Below are 21,259 nucleotides of genomic sequence, written 5' to 3' on the forward strand. Positions count from 1 at the left end.
GTCACATGTTCACAGGTTCTGTGTCAGGCAGTGCCTCCGCAGCTGCGTGACCTTGGGCAAGTGCCTTAAGTGTTCTGTGATGGCTCAGTTTCCCCATTGGGAAAATGGCCCAGGGCTGTGGTGAAGTCACATGTGGGAATTTCCCAGAAGAGAGCCTGGCGTTAAATTAGTTGTCCGAAATAGGAGTGCTGGCCGTTAGCTCAGGACGGTAGTAGCACGCAGAGTGGACAAGAGAAGGGACTTCTGGCACCGTGGTATTTTGAGGTCATTGGATTAGACAAGACACAGGTGTGACGTGTAGAGAGAAGTTTTCACAGTGGGAGCCTGCAGAGCCGGCGGGGGACCGTGTCAGGGGAGCCCAGGCTGATGAACATTCTGACTCTAGCTTGCAGGTGGTGAGCTATATCTCTGAAAGATGTTTTCCTTTCTTTTTCTTCGATTCTTGCTCCCATAGAGGGAGGCGTTCCTCCTCCCGCTTCCCCATCCCCGCCGCCCAGGGCAAAGCCATGTGAAACCATATTGATTTGTTGGCACTCTGCTCCCTTGATGTCTGGGTCCAGGCTGCCGGTCCAGCGGCTGCAATTCACTCCGCTTGCCTTGTTGAAATTCCAAGTGTTCTGTACACCCTGTATTTTCTTGGGATCATAGTCCTGATGGCGCAAAACAATCAGGGACTTAAATCGCTTGAAGCTCCTGCTTCATGTCACAGGGCGTCTCTCTCCCTCCCTCTGTGGCTGTTTTCTTCTTTGCCCCTTGGCTCTGCATGTGGCCCAGGATGCAGAGGGGGCAGACGTTGTCCTGGGCGTCTCCACCTCTAAGGAGGGATGTTTCGCCCCAGGCCAGGTCCAGCAGGCATCTCCTGGGCCTCTTGGGGTCTGTTACAGCTCCAGGGGGTCTTAAGTAATTAAGTCGGCAATTCAGAAAGCTTTGAAGGCTTGTGGATAGCTTTTCCCCCTGTCCTTTGTCTTTTGTTTTGTTTAAAACTTAAAAGTAAAATCGAACTGAATAGCGCTTGAATGCATCCTCCTAAAATCCTAAAATAAGGCTCAAGGGTTCACGGACTACCCGCAATTCCAACCCCCTTCGTTTTATTTTTTTCATCCAGGGCTCTGTACCTACCTTCATACACAGATACGTGGCTGCAGACAGCAAAGGGTTTTGTTTGATACGCGGCCGTGTGTGGAAACAAAGGGCATTGTGCTGCGTCTCACATTCTTTACAGCCAATACTCTGTCTCGAGGCTCTTTCATACCCGTGTGCATAGAGCTGCCTCGTTCATTTTGTAAAAACCTGCTCTTTAGTAGCCTGTGGTAGGCTATTCCGTAGTTTATTTCCCTACTGGTGAATACTTAGGTGGTTTCTATTTCTTTCTTTTTTTTTCTTCTCTCTCTCTCTCTCTTTTTTTTTTCTTCTACTACCATGAATCTTGTAAAGCTCCACCTGATTTAAGGGTGAAAAGTGGGTTCTAGATCAGGTGCCGAAAGGTGTAAGGGGCTGTTAGAGGCAAGGGTGAAACTGGTGATCAGTCAATAGTCTGTTAGTTTCCTGGGGCTGTCATGAAGAATTACCACCAACTGCATGGCTTAACACAAGAGGGGTGGATTCTCTCACCGTTCCGGAGGCCAGAGTTCTAGAAACAAGGTATCAGCAGGGCCGTGCTGCCTCTGAGGACCTGAAGATTCTAGGTTCTCCCTTGCCTTCCAGCTTCACGTGGCCCCAGGCATTCCTTAGCTTGTGGCCGCATCACTCCCATCTCAGCTTCTGTCATCACAGGGCTGTGTGTGTGTCTGCGTCTCTGCGTGTCCCCTCCTTAACAGTACACTGGGCATTGAATTTAAGCATCCGGTATAACCTCATCTTAACTAATCACATCTGCACAGACCCTTTTTCCAAATAAGGTCACGTTCTGAGATTCCAGTGGACATGAATTTGAGGGGGGGTACACTATTTAACCTACTACAGGGGTAAGAAGCGGGGAGGGGCTACACATAGGCCACCGACCTGCCAACTAAGATCTGGGTGGTATTTAGGGCAGCCCCGTCCTACACCTTCAACATCTTCAGTGCGATTTGATGCTCTGGAAAATGACTCTAAAAGGCTATTAGGTCTTTAGTCATTAAGTCAGCTACAAAGCCTTCACATTCTGTAGTGTTGATTAGACTCCACTTACCAGGAAAAGAAAGAGATTCCAATGCCTCTGAAAGGTATGTTTGTGGAACCCTGACTTCCAAAGTCCATCCAGATGACCTGCGTCCCCCTTCTTCCACCAAAGCTAGTGAGTCGGTGTAATTACTTGCTGGAGATTACATACAACACCTTGCTGTAGGAATCCAGGGTAAGCCTGACTCAGCGCTGTCTTTGAGGCTTTTCTTATATATAGAAAAGAGCAAGGTGGTCTGCAAGCAGCCGTTCCCTTGGCTATATAGTCAGAGTTTCACCTGATGGAGCCAACCTGTTCACAGCTGAAAGGAGCAATTTGAATTGTCCAGGAGAAGGTGTGTCCAGTGGACATGCTTTACAAATGACCAGAAATAACCATCTTGGTTAGATTGAAGCCACACGCTTTGTAAGTACCACCACAGGCACCTGTCAAAGTGCGGGATGCAGGTCAGCTCCCCACAGCCGAGCGTTATCCGGGCGCGTGACGCCAGTGAGCGTATTCAGTGAACCTATCGCCGCAGTGGCCCCATAGCTGGCTGTAGCTGTTCTGTCATTTCCTGACTTACTTAAAAATAACAGTATAAAAAGGATTGCCCTTGGAGAGTGAACTGGAGTCAGCTAAGTGGAAAAGGAGAAGGAAGAAGCCCATTAAGATGTTTGGTTCCACTGACCCGTGCCTTTCTGGCAAACCTTTGCTGACATATAATATCTGAAGATGAACTGGAAAAACAGACCCAAGAAGCAAGCCTAGGGATGAAACTGGTGGCTGGCAGTTGAAGGAACGAAGGGATGGAAGTCTGGGTGTTTCTGTTACAGTAATGTGACATGACAGGTTCCCAAGGCTCTGTCAATACCGTGAATATTTATGACCTATCTGTCTCACCAAAAACCTCCGTCAGGCGGCACATCCACAAAGACTCCTGCTCGGGAATTGTTCTGTTCTGTTGGGTGATGAGCGCTGAATGACAAAATTGAGATCAATTAGGTGAAGGGTTTGTGCTTCTGTTTAACACGGAGGCTGTATTCTGAGGAAATAATTTCTTTTTGAAAAAAAAAATCTCTTTTACTGTTGGCGGGTGAACTGGATTATTTGTCACAAGATGGAGTTGCCCATATGCAAGTGTTTCTGGGTACTGGCCTCCAGGGGCCTCCTCTGAGACTCAGGTTCCTGTTTTGTTTGCTTGTTTGTTTGTTTGTTTTTAACATCTTTATTGGAGTATAATTGCTTTACAATGGTGTGTTAGTTTCTGCTTTATGACAAAGTGAATCAGTTATACATATACATATATCCCCATATCTCTTCCCTCTTGCGTCTCCCTCCCTCCCACCCTCCCTATCCCACCCCTCTAGGTGGTCACAAAGCACCGAGCTGATCTCCCTGTGCTATGCGGCTGCTTCCCACTAGCTATCTATCTTACGTTTGGTAGTGTATATATGTCCATGCCACCCTCTCACTTTGTCCCAGCTTACCCTTCCCCCTCTGCATGTCCTCAAGTCCATTCTCTAGTAGGTCTGTGTCTTTATTCCCGTCCTGCCCCTAGGTTCTTCATGACCTTTTTTTATAGACTCCATATATATGTGTTAGCATACGGTATTTGTTTTTCTCTTTCTGACTTCACTCTGTATGACAGACTCTAGGTCCATCCATGAGGTTCCCGTTTGAAATGACAAACCAGAGTCCTGGCAAACGAGAGGACTTTGCCCACCTGTGTGCTTGGTCAGTGAAGGGACAGCCCCTTCTCCACAGCTGGGGAGGTGTGGAGGCATGTGTGCGTAAGAGATGTCAAGCTGCCGCAGCTTGGATCTAACTTGCCATTTACTTAAACTTTGTGATCTGAGCCGGCCTTTGGAGCCTCAGTCATCCTATCTGCAAAAGGGGTATGTAATATAATTCCTACTAGGACAACCTCAACAGGTTACTTTGAGGATTAAATGAGGCAACATTATATGTGCAGTTCTTGTTACAAAGTAAGAATACGATAGATGTCATCAACTTCTTTTTATTAGTTACCCAACATGCTTAAATGGGAGACATTTAAGAATAGTGGTGAAATTAAAAATATTTCCTAACAGGGTGGCGTGGTCACTGACCTCACGTGACCCACGGGCCTAGATGCAGCTTGTAAGTAATTGTCGAAGTCCCTCCCCTCCCCCCAGCGCACACCAGCTGTACATCGGCCCCGCCTGAGAGAAACGGCAAGTTAAAATTCAGTGCTTTTTTTTTTTCTTTGCATAGCTTATCGCAGAGTCCAGCACATCTTTTTCTAAATAACTTTAATTTTGCAAACTGCCAAGATGGCGTTTTTGATTGGCTTGAACTCTTTTTCCGAGGAGAGGGGACCACAGGCGGCAGTCCCCGGGGTGCCCACTAGATGGCGCTCACAGACCGACCGGCTCGTGGCCGCGCTGGGCCTCCGCTCCCCTCCCCCAGAAGGCTCCCGAACACACCTGCCCCCCGGGCCCCGTCTTCTCCCCAGTCAGCTGACTGCTTCATCCAGCCCTTTGCTCACTTGCGAGTCCCGGTCGCCTCAAGTGTGAGAAGTGAAGGCCCCTCCCGCAGCCCCACCCAGCGCTCAGCGCAGCACCTGAGACGCACCTGGCTCGCACCTTGCCCGCGGCCTCCGGCCCCTTGGACAGGTGCGGCCTCTCCGCCAGCATCACCGCCCGCCCTGCGGCTGGATGGAGCCTGCGAGTGGCTGCTTTTCTCGAAAGGCTTTATCATTTTAATGTGAAGTAATACATAGTCATTATAAAAATGTTAAACATAATAAAAAAGCCCAAATCCCAACACCCCCCATATGACATTAGTTATATTGGAGAATCATCATTCGGGGCGGTCTACATCCATGAATCCACAGCGAGAGGAGTGGCTGGCTGGGTAAGTAGACGGTGGTTGGACACCATATTTTATAGCAACGAAATCCTACTCTAAAGCTGTATTTTATTCGTGAAGGTGTTAAATTATTTACAGATAAAGAGGACAAAGAATCCGAAGTAGAGTTGTATTTCATAAAAGAAATGAGCAAAAATAGAAAAGCTAGCTGACAAGAAGAGACTTTTATTTTTAAACTACTTTGGTAAATTTAAGAAAGAAAAGTTTGTGGAAAAAAACAAACCAACGTTTGGAACGATTATTATTATTACTATTATTCTTATTACTGTCACTATAGCTGCTATTGCCGCCTCCACGTCCATCGCCACACCGTCTCTATTTCTTCCATGACACAAGTTTAGCCGGTGACGTCGGCTCCTTGATTTGAAAGTAGAAGAAACGGCACGCTGAGATTTCTTGCCATTTCCCCCATCTGGTTTTGCAAGTTTTACATTGTTAAAGTCTGTAACGTCGATGCCCTCCGTGGAGCCTAGTTGCTACGTCCCTTCACTGTCAACTCTCTGATTACGGGAAGCCGGTCCTGCTTGCCTCATCCGCTTCATCCGTTACCCCCCGGCCATCTGCTGCTTTCCATCCTCAGAGATGGTGCATGTCTTTTATCTGCCGATGGCCTCTTTTTGGTGCTGTTGGGGGATTACATTTGAATTCCTTTATTCCCACTGTAATGTGATCTCGAGGATAAATGAGGTTAGTCCAGTGGTTCATCCACCATAATCCCAACCTTCTTTAGAAACCGTAGCGCGCGGTTCCGGTTTAAGGGGTAGGTTGTCGGTCATTCCTTCACACACCTGCCCGTGTGCCAGGCACGGGGGTGGGAACCAGGACGGATGAAGGACACAGTTCTTGGCATCAGTGATGTCAAAAGGACTTTGTGCCCAGGAACAGAATTCTCTCTCTGTGTGTGTGTGTGTGTGTGTGTGTGTGTGTGTGTGTGTGTGGAATTGCTTTAGAGAAGGATGAAATAAACCGAGGACGACCCTGCCGCGTCCTCCTCGGGGGGATGATGCGCTGCCGCTCGGGGGGGGTGGGGGTGGTGCGCTGCCGCTCGGGGCGGTCACACGTCAGAGCCGAAGCGAAGCTGCTGGTAATGAGGCATCGTCCCCAGGGAGGAGGCCATCAGTCTGCATCTCCCAGGTGAAAAGGGTAAAGGGCCAGGGAAACAGCGCGAGGCGCAGCACGTGGCCGGGTCCCCCTGCCCGGCGGCTCCACGGGGTTCTTGTCTTTGGGATCCTAAGCGTCCTGAGGACAGGCACACAGTCCCACGTTTATAAAACGCTGCGGTGCCTGCAGTGCTGCAGATACCACAGGTCACCGGGCTTAACATCAGCCTCTCCAGGACCAGGTTCGCATGTGGATCGGTGGGTGGTGGGCGTGAGAGCGAAGAGGAAGGATGGGGACAGCAGAACAGGCTCATTCCCCTCATCTCCCTAGTCCTAGTCTCCAAAATGCAGTGCGATTGGGTTTGAACCAGTTGGGTCATGATTTTTATATCTGAAGGAAAGACCCTGACATCAGTGGATAAGGTACATCTGATAGAACCCAGAGAGGAAAATTCCAAACAAGGCAAAAAAAACCCAAAGCAGGATCTCTAACTGATGCCTGCACTCCCATGTCCATTGCGGCAGTATTCACAGTAGCCAAGACTGGAAACAGTCTAAAGGTCTCTCAACAGATGAATGGATAAAGTGATGGAGCCGTCCAATGGAATATTACACAGCCTTGAAAAAGAAGGAAATCCTGTCCTGTGCAATGACAAGGATGAACCAGGAGGACATGATGCTAAGTGAAATAAGTCGGTCACAGAAGGACAAATACTGTGTGACCTCACTTAAGTGAGGAGTCTAAAATATCCAACCTTGTAGAGGCAGAGAGTAGAACGGGGCTGGAGGGAGGAGTAAATGGGAGGTTGCTATTTAACAGGGGTACAATTTCAGTTATGCAAGAGGAATAAATTCTAAAGATCTGCCGTACAGTTACTGCAATGGTCCAGGCAGGACGGGATGGGACTTACACTGAAGGATGCTGAGACATTATCAAGGAGCAGAATTGCAAGTGTGCTTTTTTTTTTTTTTTTTTTTTTTTTGCGGTACGCGGGCCTCTCACTGCTGTGGCCTCTCCCGTTGTGGAGCACAGGCTCCGGACACGCAGGCTCAGCCGCCATGGCTCATGGGCCCAGCCGCTCCGCGGCATGTGGGATCTTCCCGGACCGGGGCACGAACCCGCGTCCCCTGCATCGGCAGGCGGACTGTCAACCACTGCACCACCAGGGAAGCCCGCAAGTGTGCTTTTTGATGGGGAGCCTTCGAGCTGGTTCCTTTTCTTGCCCTGCAAGAAAACCATTTGAGGATTCTGGATTTCATGATGAATTAGGAATGAAGTATTGATAATCAGCTACAGTTGTTGTTACCAGAGATCCCCTTTAAATTTGCCTCTACGTAATAGGAAATGGTTAGCCCGAAGGAAGTGTCTAAGAATAGATGATTGGATATCAGCTATGTTTGAAAGTGTCACTGCATGAGGCAGACTTTGCTGTTGTGATGTGTTGTTTATCATCGTGGAGATAAGTTGTGCTTCTTGTGACAATAAGCAGTGTGTTGCAACAGCTGCCAGGTGTTTATGGGTTAATCTCTGAGGTTAATGAAGGCTGTTGATTCCCCAGGAGTCTGTCTTCCCGGCTCTGTGGACGCACCCACACTCTGAAGTCTCAGCCTGCCTTTCAGGTCCTGCTCTGTGTCAAGGTGTTCTTGGAGAGGGTGCTTATGCATGGCACAGGCACCAGAGGTGGGAGCTAATTGTGCTTTGTTCCTGCTCAGCTGAGGCAAGAAGGTGGGAAACAGGTCAGCAGCGCCCTCCTTGGCAATGGATTTCAGCCCTCTCTGCTCGGTGGGAACATGGCAGAGAGCTTCTGTAATCCCTCAGGAACACTTGGTCACTCTATTCTCTTGATCTAAAGATCACAGATGTGATGGAAGGTCTTCAGCACTGGCCTGGGAGACACGTCTCATTTTTTAGTTCATTCCTCTTTTGCTTTTTTCCTTAACATCTCTGTTTTCGTTTCCCTTCTTGAAAATTCAGATTCTGCTAAAACGAACTATTGTAACCATCTAGCAAACCTTTTCAGATAGGTTCACGTTTCACTGATCATAGATTTAGAACACCCAGACGAGGGAAAGTTAACACCGTAGAGTGTTGTATTCTTGTATTAGGACATGGAGGGAATTTCAGAATACAAGTGCTCCCGAACCGTCAAGAACATTTAACAAGCGCTGTGCCAGTTGTCGTTTTATTGCCTGTCAGCTCCCACTCTGCCCTTCTCTTCCTCCTGTGGGATCTTGGAGCTGGACCCTGCAAACATGTTTTTCCTTTGTCAGCTGGTGCACTGCTGGAGTTTTCCAGCAGAGGCCGCTGGAGAGACAGGGCAAGATGTAGCAGGGGCCAGGGTTTTCTAGCTGGCTTCACTGTGGTCTTGTTTTTGTCTCCCGTGGCACAGCTCCCAACAGCATGCGAAGACACTGTGGTGAGCATCACCCAGTGAGTTTCAGTGGCCCGCAGGTGGGTGACTTCCTGCTCACCTGCCGGGGACCAGCTTGCCCATGGCACCCAGCGTGCTCTCCATCAGCACGGGGCCGCAGCCGCGTCCTCTGCAGTGAGTCTGAACCTCGGCCTTGGGGAGAGGATGCTCTTCATGTTTTATCCTTCCTTGGGCACTCCGCCCCGGCCCTAGAGCTGGTCACTGGGGCTCACGTTTGCCATTCTTAGATTCTCTAGACTTCTCTTCTTCTCTCCTAGTTACCCACCTTTCATTAGTTGGAAATTCCCATCGTAATTTTTTCCTGATCAAATGACTGGTGCGGTTTCCGTCTCCTGACTGGACTCTTAACTGATACATCACCATATATGGTGATGTTTTAACATCAAGAGACATTAGTGGTTATTTCCCATAACCAGTTCTGATTTGACCGATCATATTTAAATATGTTTCCCCAGGATCCTTTCAGGCTACCTTTTCAGTGAATGAAAGCATAATTTTCTTTAAGCTCACTAGAGGATCACAGATACTGAAAAGCAATCACGCCATTTCTTTTCTGAACACTTCATGATTTAGACTGGAGATTCTCACTCTTTAGTTCCAGAATCATGTGGGGAGCTAGTTTTTTTTAAAGTAATGTATCTTTAATCAAATGCCTATAAAACATAACATTTATGTCAACTAGTCATTTGCAAGTCAACTCAGTCGGGGAGCTAGTTTAAAATGTGGATTCTTATGCCTCACATCTAGAGGCTGAGTACTCTGATTTACCATCAAATGGCCTTTTCTGTGTATATTTTTCACACTTAATCCTTACAACCATCCTATTAAATGCCTTGATTTCATTTTACTGCGTTAGGGCTCAAAGAAGTATCTTGTAGGCAGACGAGGGGTTGGTGTGGGGCAGAAAGCAAGCCCAGGGCTTTTGATCTCAGACCCCATTTCCCTTCCACTACACTGCTTTTCTAGCACAGAATGAAACCTCCTTTCTGTTTCTTTCATACACAGGATGAGGAAGTCGAGTCAGGCAAATAATTTCATTTTTCAAAATATTTTTTTCTCATCGAAGAGAATTTGTGAAACGGAGACACCTGTAGAGAAGAAAATAAAAATCATCTTTTTTCCCACTCGCTAGAGACACGTTGTGATGCGTGTAATTCCAGGTTCTTTTCTGTGCACCTGTCTTGTCTTTAACAAGAGATGGTCTTATTTCACGTTCTACCCTTTCGGGGTTTTTTTTGTTTGTTTTAGAGTCGGACTGGTTTGCTACCGTTGCATGATAAAGTTCCTTAGAATTCAGCTTAAAGCCACAGTCACTTAGGGTCACTCATGCGGTGTCTGGGCAGCTGAGGCAGCTGGGCCAGTGGGGGGAGTTCAGCTGGGGTGGTCGCATGGGGTGCCTCTGGCTCTCATCCTTCTCCTGGGACCAGCCTGGGCCTGTTCTTTTCATGACCACGGTCGACACACAAGAAGGCAAGCAGACTCAGCCCTAAAAAAGAAGGAAATAATGCCGTATGCAGCAACATGGGTGGACCTAGAGATGATCATACTAAGTGAAGTCAGTCAGACAGAGAAAGACAAATACCATATGAGAGCACTTATATGTGGAATCTAAAATAGGACACAAGTGAACATATCTATGAAACAGAAACAGACTCACAGACATAGAGAACAGACTTGTGGTTGCCAAGGGGGAGGGGGCGTTGGGGGGATGGATTGGGAATTTGGGGTTAGCAGATGCAAACTAGTACACATAGGATGGATAAACAACAAGGTCCTCCTGTAGAGCACAGGGAACTATATTCAGTATCCTGTGATAAACCATCATGGAAAAGAATATGAAAAAGAATCTGTATGTATGTATAACTGAATCACTTTGCTGTACAGCAGAAATTAACACAACATTGATTGTAAATCAACTATACCTCAATAGAATAAATTAAAAAAAAAAGAAAAGACAAGCAGAAATGCATGCAGTGCCTTGCAGCCTGGGCTGAGAACAGGAACACTGCTTCTTTGGCCTCCTTGCCACAAGAGGACAAATGATTTTCTTTCTCTGCGTCTCGCCCCAGCCTCCTATATGCAAAGGAGAAAAACGCTCTCACTTTCTCCTGAATTCCTCTCGGTAATAGCTCCTGTCACTTTGCGTTATCTATTTATACTCAAGCTCATTTAAAACACCATCTGATAAAATAACCTGTATAATTTTCTTCACAGTTGACTATGCGGAAAAAATAATCATTATGTTATTAGATCATGGCACTCTATTTGACGCGGGCTCTAAGCTCCCAGTGAAAGCGTTGAATAGCTTAAACTTCCCACAGAAATGGAAATGAAGAGGAAAATCCAGTCTGGGTTAATGCAGGCGCCTGGGACTCTCTTCACGGGTCTCCCTGCGGTGGGGGAACTGGATTTTTTTCCTCAGCAGAGGTGGAGAGAGGGGACCTCTGGGCTGAGGCTTGATGTGGGTGAATGTGGCCCTGCCCTTTGCCTGGCTCCTTTTTTTTAAACCACTTCCTGTTGTCAGCATGTTTTCAAGCTCTAGTCCAGACAGAACAGTGTAACCGGGCCCCTGAGAGTCCTTGTGTGATGTAATCCCATTGCAAGAAAACCGAAAGTCACACGTCCAAAGCCCACCTCGTCACTCTCCCAGGCCCTCCCTTGGGTCCCTAGAGGCCCCACCAGATGGGTCCCCTTCCCTTTTCTCAGCTCCCTTTTCTTAGAATGTCACTATTTTATTTCTCTACAAGGTTCCCTGTACCTGTTTCTTGGACAATGGTTTAACCTCAGGATGTAGATAAACTTCTAGATCAGTAGCTTCATTGCTTCATTTCATTTCCTCTTGTTTGAAATCCCTTTCTGTGGCTTTAGAGCCTGAACTGTATCCATCGATGGAAATATCCGAATATTTCCTGGGGGGTGAAGGGCACACTGCTGTGTGAGAGGTAAGGAGAGGAGCACGCGGTGATCCAGGCTGCAGAAGAGAATTCAAGCTCCGCTCCTGCCGAGTGGCCTCCCAGCCTGAGCGTGCTCAGGACTGCCAAGTAAGGTTGTCCAGGTTGTGCACTGCTCATGGGCGTGGCCTCGGCCATGTCAGCCACACTCCAGACATTGTAGAGTTGGGAATTAAGTAGGACAGTCGTATAGCAGATGGCAATAAAGTGCCTCATTCTAACAAAATTGGTATATTATGACAATTTTCTGCGGGATGGAAGAGGCACCATCTTCTAATTTGCAATGAGCTAACAATAGCTTTTCTGAATAGAATTTTTTTTAGGGAACATATTATTTCCTGCAGTGATCCAGAGTCATCATTCATTCAACACTTACCAAATATCAAATGAACACCTATTATAGGCCAGTCCCAGGGCGAGGCCCGTGGGATGCAATGGAGAGTGAAAGGAACGAAAAACCTGGTCCCTCCGTTCTAACTGGGAAGCCACCTGTGAAACGATCAAGGACGCACTCTGCTGTGTGGCCACAACTGTAGGAGGCGCTATAATGGGCAAGTCTGGGGTGCTATGAGGGCAGGGGCTGGGGAGTGAGCAGATTTGCTGAGGGCCCCGGGGAGGCTCTGAAGGTTGATGAGGACCATCAGGCGAGGTTGGACAGTGTCGGGGGGGTGTCTGAAGGAAGAAAGCTGTGAAGGCTTAGGGTTTCCTGGAGACACTGCAGAGCAAGTGTGATGAGTTTACACAGTGCACGAACACTGTGTTAAGTAAAACCGAACGACATCGGGAGAAAATGCTTTCCTTTAATTCTCCTTCAACCTTTTGATTAGGTCAAGAACGAAGTCTCTCTTGGGTTCTACTGTTTTTAACAATTCGTAAACATTTACTCATCTTTCCTAGCGAACTAGTGAGCCTTTTGCCAAAACATTGGACAGGCAATCCAAATATCATTTAATAATAGTGCTCTAATTACAGGGAGCCCTGGCTTTGCATGGTGGTGTCAGACCACGTCAGTGACCCTGCAGACCGAAACCATGCAAAGCAATCTTACTAATCAATGGGAAAAATTGTGTTTGTTTTGTGACCTTTAAAAAGTTCTGTCGGAACATTAAAACCACTCTCACTGTTGATTATAAAATGTATAGGGAAATGAAAAAAACCAGTAAAACTAATACTGATTTGGAAAAATTGTAATTTAAAACAGTAGCAACATTGAGAAAGTATTTTATTTCCTTGTATAAAACTTATGAAGAACATTTTGAACAATGTTTATCTTCTACTCATTGTTTAACTTACGATAGGAAGTGAGCATCTTTTCCATGGGTTGGCAGACTGTCACACTCTTTAGATCTAGAATCGGCTTCTCACATTTTATCCTTTGCACTTTCAATGTCGTGAAAGATTTCCAAGGATTTCTTTAATGTGGGATTTGGTTGGCTGGTGTCATTTCCTCTGGGACATCTTTGGTGTCTTTGTTACGACCACTTTTTTTTTCATTTATGTTGATGAGTTCACCTGTGTTAAGTTCCTCTAACTCCATAGCTGTAGTCTCTGAACTCTGATAGTGTCAACATTTGCTCCACCAGCCAGCTATTCTGCTATGACTCCATCCGCATTTCATTTTAATTTTACTTTCAGCATCATCGCTTTTCCTTTCTTTGCTGCATCTTCAACTCTGTTGGCCTATCCCACCATTCGATGATCCGTTTTGGCAGGTGGTCTTATCACTGAGAGACAAGGAGACAACACACTTTCGTACTTTGCCGTCCGGGTGTGAACTGAATAACAGATGCACAGTTATCAGTCACCAACAGACTGTGAAGTAATTGATGTGATTGGTCACTCGTAATGACATCCTTCTCTTTATTCACATAGTAATTTGTGGGCTGAAGAGCTAGCAAATGTGAAGAGCTAGATAGAAGTTTGTACTTTATATATTTACTTGAAGTTTGTACTTTAGATATTTCAGTGAATAGAGTAGATCTTGGTCACTGAAAATTGAACTGTGTTGTAGGGGAGATTTGTGTTATTTAACTGAATTGTGGTAACTGACATCTGTGCATGGCAGAACTTTGCAAAGCAAGGACTGCCTGTATATTTAGGGTTTTTTTGTTATTAAGATACAGTGGATGTACAATATTATATGTTTCAGGTGTACCACCTAGTGACTCACAATTTTTAAATGTTATATTCCAGTTCTGAATATTTAGTTTTAAGTTTCTTTTTATTTGTGGTAAGTAATGCTGACCCTTTCCATGTATGCTACAGAAAATGTCTTTTAACAAGTACCACATGATATCACTTATATGTGGAATCTAAAATATGACTGAAATGGACTTATCTATGAAACAGAAACAGACTCACAGACATAGAGAACAGACTTGTGGTTGCCGGGGGGAGGGAAGTGAGGGAGGGATGGAGTGGGAGTTTGGGATTAGCAGATGCAAACTATTATATACAGAATAGATAAACAACAGGGTCCTACTGTAGAGCACAGGGAACTTTATTCAGTATCCTGTGGTCAACCATAATGGAAAAGAATATGAAAAAGAATATATATATGTGTATAACTGAATCACTTTGCTGTATACCAGAAACTAACACAACATTGTAGATCAACTATACTTCAATAAAATAAATTTAAAAAAGAAAGAAAGAAAGAAAACGTCTTTTAGGGACTTCCCTGGTGGTCCAGTGGGTAAGTCTCCACGCTCCCAATGCAGGGGGCCCGGGTTCGATCCCTGGTCAGGGAACTGGATCCCGCATGCGAGCCACAACTAAGAGTCCGCATGCCACAACTAAGAGTCCGCATGCCCCAACTGAAAAAAAAAAAAAAAAAAAAGGATCCTGCATGATGCAATTAAGACCTGGCACAGCCTAAATAAATATTTTTTAAAAAGTCTTTTACAAATATGTATGTTTAAGTATCTAAGTAAAATCCTGTAAAATGTGAATTGATTCAAAGAAATATTGATTATGGCCCATGATTATAGCAAACATTTTGAGGACCATGCATGAAGGACTGTAGTTTGGGAAGAGCTGCGTGGGTACCAGTGGCTGAACACAGGAGTGGTTGTGCTCCCTAAGGAAATGTCTCATGGAATATAGGCGGCTTTCTTTACTCTCTTCCCCCAAATACTGCCTACGGGGCTGTCCTGGGCAAATCTAGCTATTGGTTCCCATCATCACCTCCTTCAATGTGCCTGGTCTAAGTATACAGCCCCACAGGGAAATACAGGATTATTCCACACACATTTCTTCGTAAAATCATGACATATCTCTAGGCTGATATATAGAGACCCCAAACATCTTTCTTCCTAAATACACATAATATTTCATAGGATGAGCATAATTGATTTAATCAATCTTCTTTTGTTACACAAAAGAAGGGATTGTTTTTCCTCCCTCCCTCCCCCTTCATTCCCTCCTTCCTTCCTTCCTCCCTCCCTCCCTCCTTCCCTCTCTCTCTCTCCTCCTTCCTTCCTTCTTTGCTTCCTTCCTTCCTTTCTTTCTCTCCTCCTTTCATTTTTTGCACTACAAACAGGAACGGAACAAATAAATTTTATACAGATCCTCATTACTGGGATTGCTGGATCAAAGAACTGTGGATTATTCGTTATAAATGATATTTCCAGGCTCATATTCCCATCAGCAGCATATGAAAGGGTCCATTGTGTCTCTTCTCTGCCAGCACAGTATATTTTCATTCTTGACAATGTTGGCAACATGATTGGGGAGCGGAGGAGTTGATTTCGTAGGCGTCTAGCAGGTTCAGTGTTCTGTAGTTCTCCCTGGGAAATTCAGACGTGGACATGTCAAGATGGGGTTCATTGTTTACCATCACAGAAAGTTTCTTTCCTTTGAAAAAGGATTTGGGCTTGGTTCCTTAAAAAGCCATTGTTTTGATCTTGTCAGACATTTGTCAACACATCCTTTGAAGCATTTAACTTAGTATCTGTGAAGAAAGAAGGGGTGCTTGAGAAGATTCCACATAATTGTGGAGCTGTAACACATTGAGTTGAATTTTTATCCACCTAGGTCTTTTTGGGCCAGAGGAATCATTCCTGTCACAATTAGGAATTTCCCCTTTGAGCACTTCCATGGCCGAAGTCTCAGGGGAAGGAGGAGTGATAGTCTATTTCGCTATGACAAAAGGATGCATACAGCTCTTGAAGAAAACAGGCATTTGAGATTTCTGTCTGCAACCTTTATATCATCCTGCCGAGGTTATGGAGTCCAGTCTTTACACTTGGAACCCTCTTTATTTTAAAGGCTGTAAGCACTCAATAACAAAGCTTCAAAATACATAAAGCAAAAGTTTCTACAACTGAGAGGAGAAATAAATACATAAATCTACAGTTGTAGTTGGAGGTTTAAATATTTCTCCCTCAGTAATTGCTAGAACAAGTAGGCAGAAATTCAGTAAGTTGAGTCTTTGAGAAAATAAGTCATTTATCTAAGTCCATTCAGGGAGTGGAAGGTCCAGCATTCCAGGTCAAGAAAGACCCCCCCGTCTTCCCTGTACTGCAGTATATACACATACACTGTGTATGTAGAATATATCTACAGTGTACTGCCACACTGCAGATGTATTCAATCCCTTACTAAAATAAGTAATAACAAAACTGCCCCAGTAGAAACATTTCCCTGGAAGATAGACGGCATAGGTTCCTGCTCTGAGAAGATGTCATAACCAGCTCTGAGACCTTGGGCAGGCCAGGTGCCCTCTCAGAGCCTCAGTTTCCTCCTCTGTATGATGGGGATGGTCCTGTCTTCCCTGCTTACCTCTCAGGGATGCTGCGGATCTCTCTCTCTCTCTCTCTCTTTTTTTAAAAAATAAATTTATTTTTGGCTGCATTGGGTCTGCGTTGCTGCGAGCGGACTTTCTCTAGTTGTGGCGAGCGGGGGCTACTCTTCGTTGTGGTGCGCGGGCTTCTCAGTGTGGTGGCTTCTCTTTGTTGCCGAGCACGGGCTCCAGGTGTGCGGGCTCAGCAGTTGTGGCTCACGGGCTCTAGAGCCCAGGCTCAGTAGTTGTGGCGCACGGGCTCAGTTGCTCCGCGTCATGTGGGATCTTCCCGGACCAGGGCTCAAGCCCGTGTCTCTTGCATTGGCAGGCGGCTTCTTAACCATTGAACCATCAGGGAAGTGCAACGCTGTGAATCTCTTGATATAAAGGTGGCGTGAGTGGCATGGGTGCTGTGGGAGTGAAGTCACAATTACTTTCAGGGGAGGTAGGTGTCAAGTGTAATTAGGAGAAAAAATTGATTAGAGCTCACTGAGCACACACCGTGGTGACCCCGGGGCTCTGTTATACACGGGAGTGTTGGTTTGGTCTCTAATTGAGACTGACGTCCTAAGCGACGATTGCTCTCTTAATTAGGCAGTCACTGGATTTAGGCCAGTACTGACTCTACATTGTTTCAGTCTATCTGCGAATCAGGTAAGCGTCAGGAGCACGTGGTGTCTCCATTCTTAAGGAGCCACTGAAAAGGACTTGCATTCCAGCCCTGCCGGCTTCTTAAACACAGCACGAGGAAGTCAGCCGCAGCTCAGAGGCACGAAGTGAGGTTTAGAGCCCCGTCTGTAAAGCCTTCGGGTCAGCCAGGAGGCTGCTGTTTACTAGGTACAGGAGCCTGATCTGATTGGACCAGCCAGGGTCACGTGCCAGTTCTTGAACCAATCGCTGGGGCAAGAGGGATGCCAGAGGCTGATTGGCTGTAGTCCTGAGTCCCAGAATGCATTTCCGGAACAAGCGGTGGCATCCGCCCTGCGGGAGCCAGCTGAGAGGGGTCAGGGGTCAAGTTCCCAGGATGGAAGAGAATCAGGGCCGAGTTGGGGCCAGTGCTCATCTGACCACAGGAGTCTGGGCGTGGCCGTGTTCCGCTTGCGGAAACAGTGTCATTCTATCCTCTCTCTCTTTGGGGTTTTGATGACCCTTCAAAAACAGTTTCCAGAACCATTATGACAGATCAGCGTAGACCTTAGATTAACTCTGGGCTTCAGTGAACGTTCCACGATCTAAATTACTGGGTTCAGTAACTGTCTCTTTGCTTCAGTCATGCTTCACCTGCCTTCCCCAAATCAAAAACAACTCATTAATTGAAGTGTCAAGTAAAGGCATGGATTTTTTTCTTTGTCTAGTAATAGGATTAGCTCAAATCAAATACTGAAAACTGCTTGTCTGGGGCCCGTCTTTCAAAAGGAATTTGGAGGAATTTACATGAGGTGGCAAGCCTGAAGGAAATGACTCCCGTGTAGCCATAAATATGCTCGTTTTTCTTTTCTGGAGGAGGTGGGTAGCCCGTCATCCACACTCCTTGGTAACCCCTGCCTGTGCGCGACCTGAGCAGGTGCTATAAAACAGTATCTCAGACCTTCCATCTGCTTAGACCTTGTGGCCCAGCCAGTGGCATGTTTTAGAGACATGCGTGTCATTGACCTCATCAGAGAGGAGAGAGTGGCTTCCCGGGGACAGCTAAGTTAACACTACTCCTGTCTCTTAGAAATGGCCCACCATTGTTTTCTGGGTCAATTCGTTGAAAGCAAAAATGAAACTTTTTGACCTTCCAGAGTGTGTATACTGAATATGATGATTCCTATTTACGGGTAAGGGGGTACGGGCAATGGGTAATTGCTTGTTTTGCAGTTTGAACTTGTTATGAAATTTGTTATGAAAATGGAAGAAAAAACCACCCCAGTCGTTTCCCCAAAGTAGTGAGGGATTTGTTTGTTAAACAAAGAGAAAGCTCGAGCTTTTCTCTCAATACAGGTGAAGGCCAGAGTTTTGTTGTTGTTTTCCTAGTAACATAAAGGTCAGGGCTGGTCACTTTGTGCCTTACTTTATACAGTCCTGGAAAACAAGCCAGGTAGTGGATTGAATGGTAACTCCCAAAAAGTGATGGCCGAGTTCTTACCCACTGGTACCTGTGATGATGACCTTATTTGGAAATAGGGGCTTTGCATATGTAATTAAGTCAAGCATCTCAAGAAAAGATCATCCTGGCCCCTAAATTCAGAAACGGATGTCCTTATGGGGAAAAAAAGAGAAGGGGACTTCAGACACAGAGATACAGAGGAGAAACACAGAGCAGATGGCTGTGCGAAGATGGAGGCAAAGGTCAGAGTGATGTTACCACAAGCCAAGGGATGCTTGGAGCTGCCAGGAGCTAGAAGAGGTAAGGAAGGATCCTCCCCTAGAGCCCTTGGAGGGAGTGTGGCCCTGCCAGTACCTTGATTTCAGACTTCTGACTGCCAGATCTGTGAGAGAATAAATTTCTGCTATTTCAAGTTACCAGGTTTGTGGTAATTTGTTATGGCAGCCCTAGAAAATGAATACAAGCCAACTACGTGCTTAAAGATTCCTGCAAAGAAAGGATGCAGTTGGATTTGATGTAACACAGCTGGGAAAACAAAAATAGGTTTGCAGCCAGCAGTTCCATTAATTTGAATCCTTGGGGCACGACTTCACAAATGCTGGGGCAACACTGCAGAGTGACTTTGGATTATAATAATATAGTAAACTGCTTACTTTATATATTAATCTTGATACTTACATTTGCTAAGGGAAAGATGGTGAATAATTTATCAAACAGATTGGAAGGATGGCTTTTATCCTGACATCACACATTTCCTCTTGTCAGGTTCAATGTGGAAAAAATAGACAATAGGACGTAATTTTCACTGAGTTCTGAGTCTTGCTACCTTCTTTCAGCCTTTCTTAAGACAGAAATTCTAAAATGCTCTGAGCAAAAAAAGTGTGGTTGTTTTGGTTAGGTTTGCTTATGATGCCATGCAGCGTCTTCTTTACAGACAGACTTCATGAAGATTTCTTAGTTAGATAAGCTCTTCTGAGGTGGGTTTTCATTCTTGAAAGGAGAATGCTAGACCCAGGATTAAAGCGCCTACAAAACTACTTGGGTTTTGTCTTTCTGAGGAGGCGAGTTCCTGCTTTATCCCCCACGTCATCGCCGCTTCTTACTACCCTTATAGTCTATGTGAGTTCTGGTAAATACCAAATAAATCGGTATTTGTTACGTTTGTTCAAACATCTTTAATGACTCCAGGCTAGTACCAGACTCGGGGCGTTCAAAGCACACACCAAAGCACACCCAAGAGACAGGCCGTGCAAACTATGACACCGTGTGTGAAAAGGGGGCATTTATTTATAAGGTGCTATGGGGACATATTTGAGGAAGCAGTTAATTTTGACTGCGGGAATGTCACCTGGGAAGGCTTTGCATAGAGATAACACTTTAGTAGGGTCTTGAAAGATGAGTGGAGTTTTTCCATGAAAAAGAAAGATGAGGTAGGAGTAATAAAACCAGTAACAAGCCTTCACTGAACACCTGCAATGGGCCAGGCAGTGTTCCAAGTGCTCTAAAGGCCTTACCTTAATTATCACTCATGGCTGCTTTCTGAGGCATAGGGGGTTATTGACTACCTCTGACAGATGAGGAAATTGAGTCAGAGTGCGTTTCAGTGACTTTCCCAAGGGAAACAGGCCAGACGGGGAGCAGGGGGTCAGGCTCCCCAGCCTAACTTGGAACCATTGCACCACACCGCCAGCTCTCTGGGCAGAAGGGGGCAATGCGGGAAAAGGGGAAGTTGGCAACCCGTGAGTAGCTAAGGAGAGTATATGAGGTTTATCCACCCGAGGACAGTATGTGACACTTACCAGCTGCTGCACTGCAAGGAAGTGACTGGACCTTGAACTTCGGCTTCTTCACACAGTAGGATCAGCAGTGGACTGACCATTGGTAAATGGACCCACCTGAATCCTTTCTCCTTCCTTCCCTTTTCTTCTCACAACTGTTTATTGAATGGAAAATACTGGGATGCAGTAATGAACAATCAGAAAATAAGATCTAGCTTTTTGTTATGTTTACTGAGGGATATAATGTATGTTCAGTAAAATTTACCCATTTTATAGTTTGATGGGTTTTATGAGTAGCTAGATCACCACCATCACGAAGATATGCACCATTTCCGTCAGCCCCCAAAGCTCCTTCTTGCCTCTTTGTAACCATTCTTCTCTCTAGCACGTCTTTGGTGACCACTGATCTACCTTCTATCACTATAATTTTGCCTTTTTTTGGAATTTCATGTTAGTAAAATCATACAGTATATACTCTGGCTTCTTTCATTAGCGTAATTGTTTTGCAGTTCATTCACATCTTTGCATGTATCAGTAGTCTATTGCTGAATACTCTTCCATCGTATGGCTCTGCCCTAATCTGTTTATCCGTTCCCCAGTTAATGGACATGTGGCTTGCTTCCAGCTTTTGGCTCATATGAATAAAGCTTCTATGTTGTTGTAGGGATGTAAGTTTTCATTTATCCTGGGTGAGCACTCAAAAGTCACCCCATTGCCTTTTTTTTTTTTTTTTTTTTTTTTTTTTGCGCTACGCGGGCCTCTCACTGTTGTGGCCTCTCCCGTTGTGGAGCACAGGTTCTGGACGCGCAGGCTCAGCGGCCATGGCTCACGGGCCCAGCCGCTCTGCGGCACGTGGGATCTTCCCGGACCGGGGCATGAACCCGTGTCCCCTGCATCAGCAGGCGGACTCTCAACCACTGCACCACCAGGGAAGCCCCCCATTGCCTTTTAACTTGAATATTTTCTGTCTGTACAATCCCCCTACCCCATAGACATAATTCCATCATCTCCACAATTTCTGGGTCTGTTCCTATTGATTGATTTTCCTCCTGGTTACTTTTTTTTTTTTTTTT

The 21,259-nt window shown here is 45.8% G+C and overlaps 1 protein-coding gene across 3 annotated transcripts in view; it reads left to right on the top strand.

The window, feature by feature from the left end:
- The window catches only part of TMEM132B (transmembrane protein 132B), a 409,467-nt gene that overhangs the window by 328,161 nt on the left and 60,047 nt on the right, over positions 1-21,259 (top strand). The window contains exon 1 of one of the 3 annotated variants that reach the window (XM_049698599.1): positions 4,675-5,038. The exons of the other annotated variants lie outside the window; for them this stretch is intronic. Within the exon in view, the coding sequence (XP_049554556.1) occupies positions 4,916-5,038 (123 nt within the window). The 5' untranslated portion in view covers positions 4,675-4,915. Of the gene's footprint in view, positions 1-4,674; positions 5,039-21,259 lie in introns of those variants that run through there. 3 annotated transcript variants of the gene reach the window in all.

Source organism: Orcinus orca, chromosome 15, assembly GCF_937001465.1.
Source record: "Orcinus orca chromosome 15, mOrcOrc1.1, whole genome shotgun sequence".
NCBI lineage: Eukaryota > Metazoa > Chordata > Mammalia > Artiodactyla > Delphinidae > Orcinus > Orcinus orca.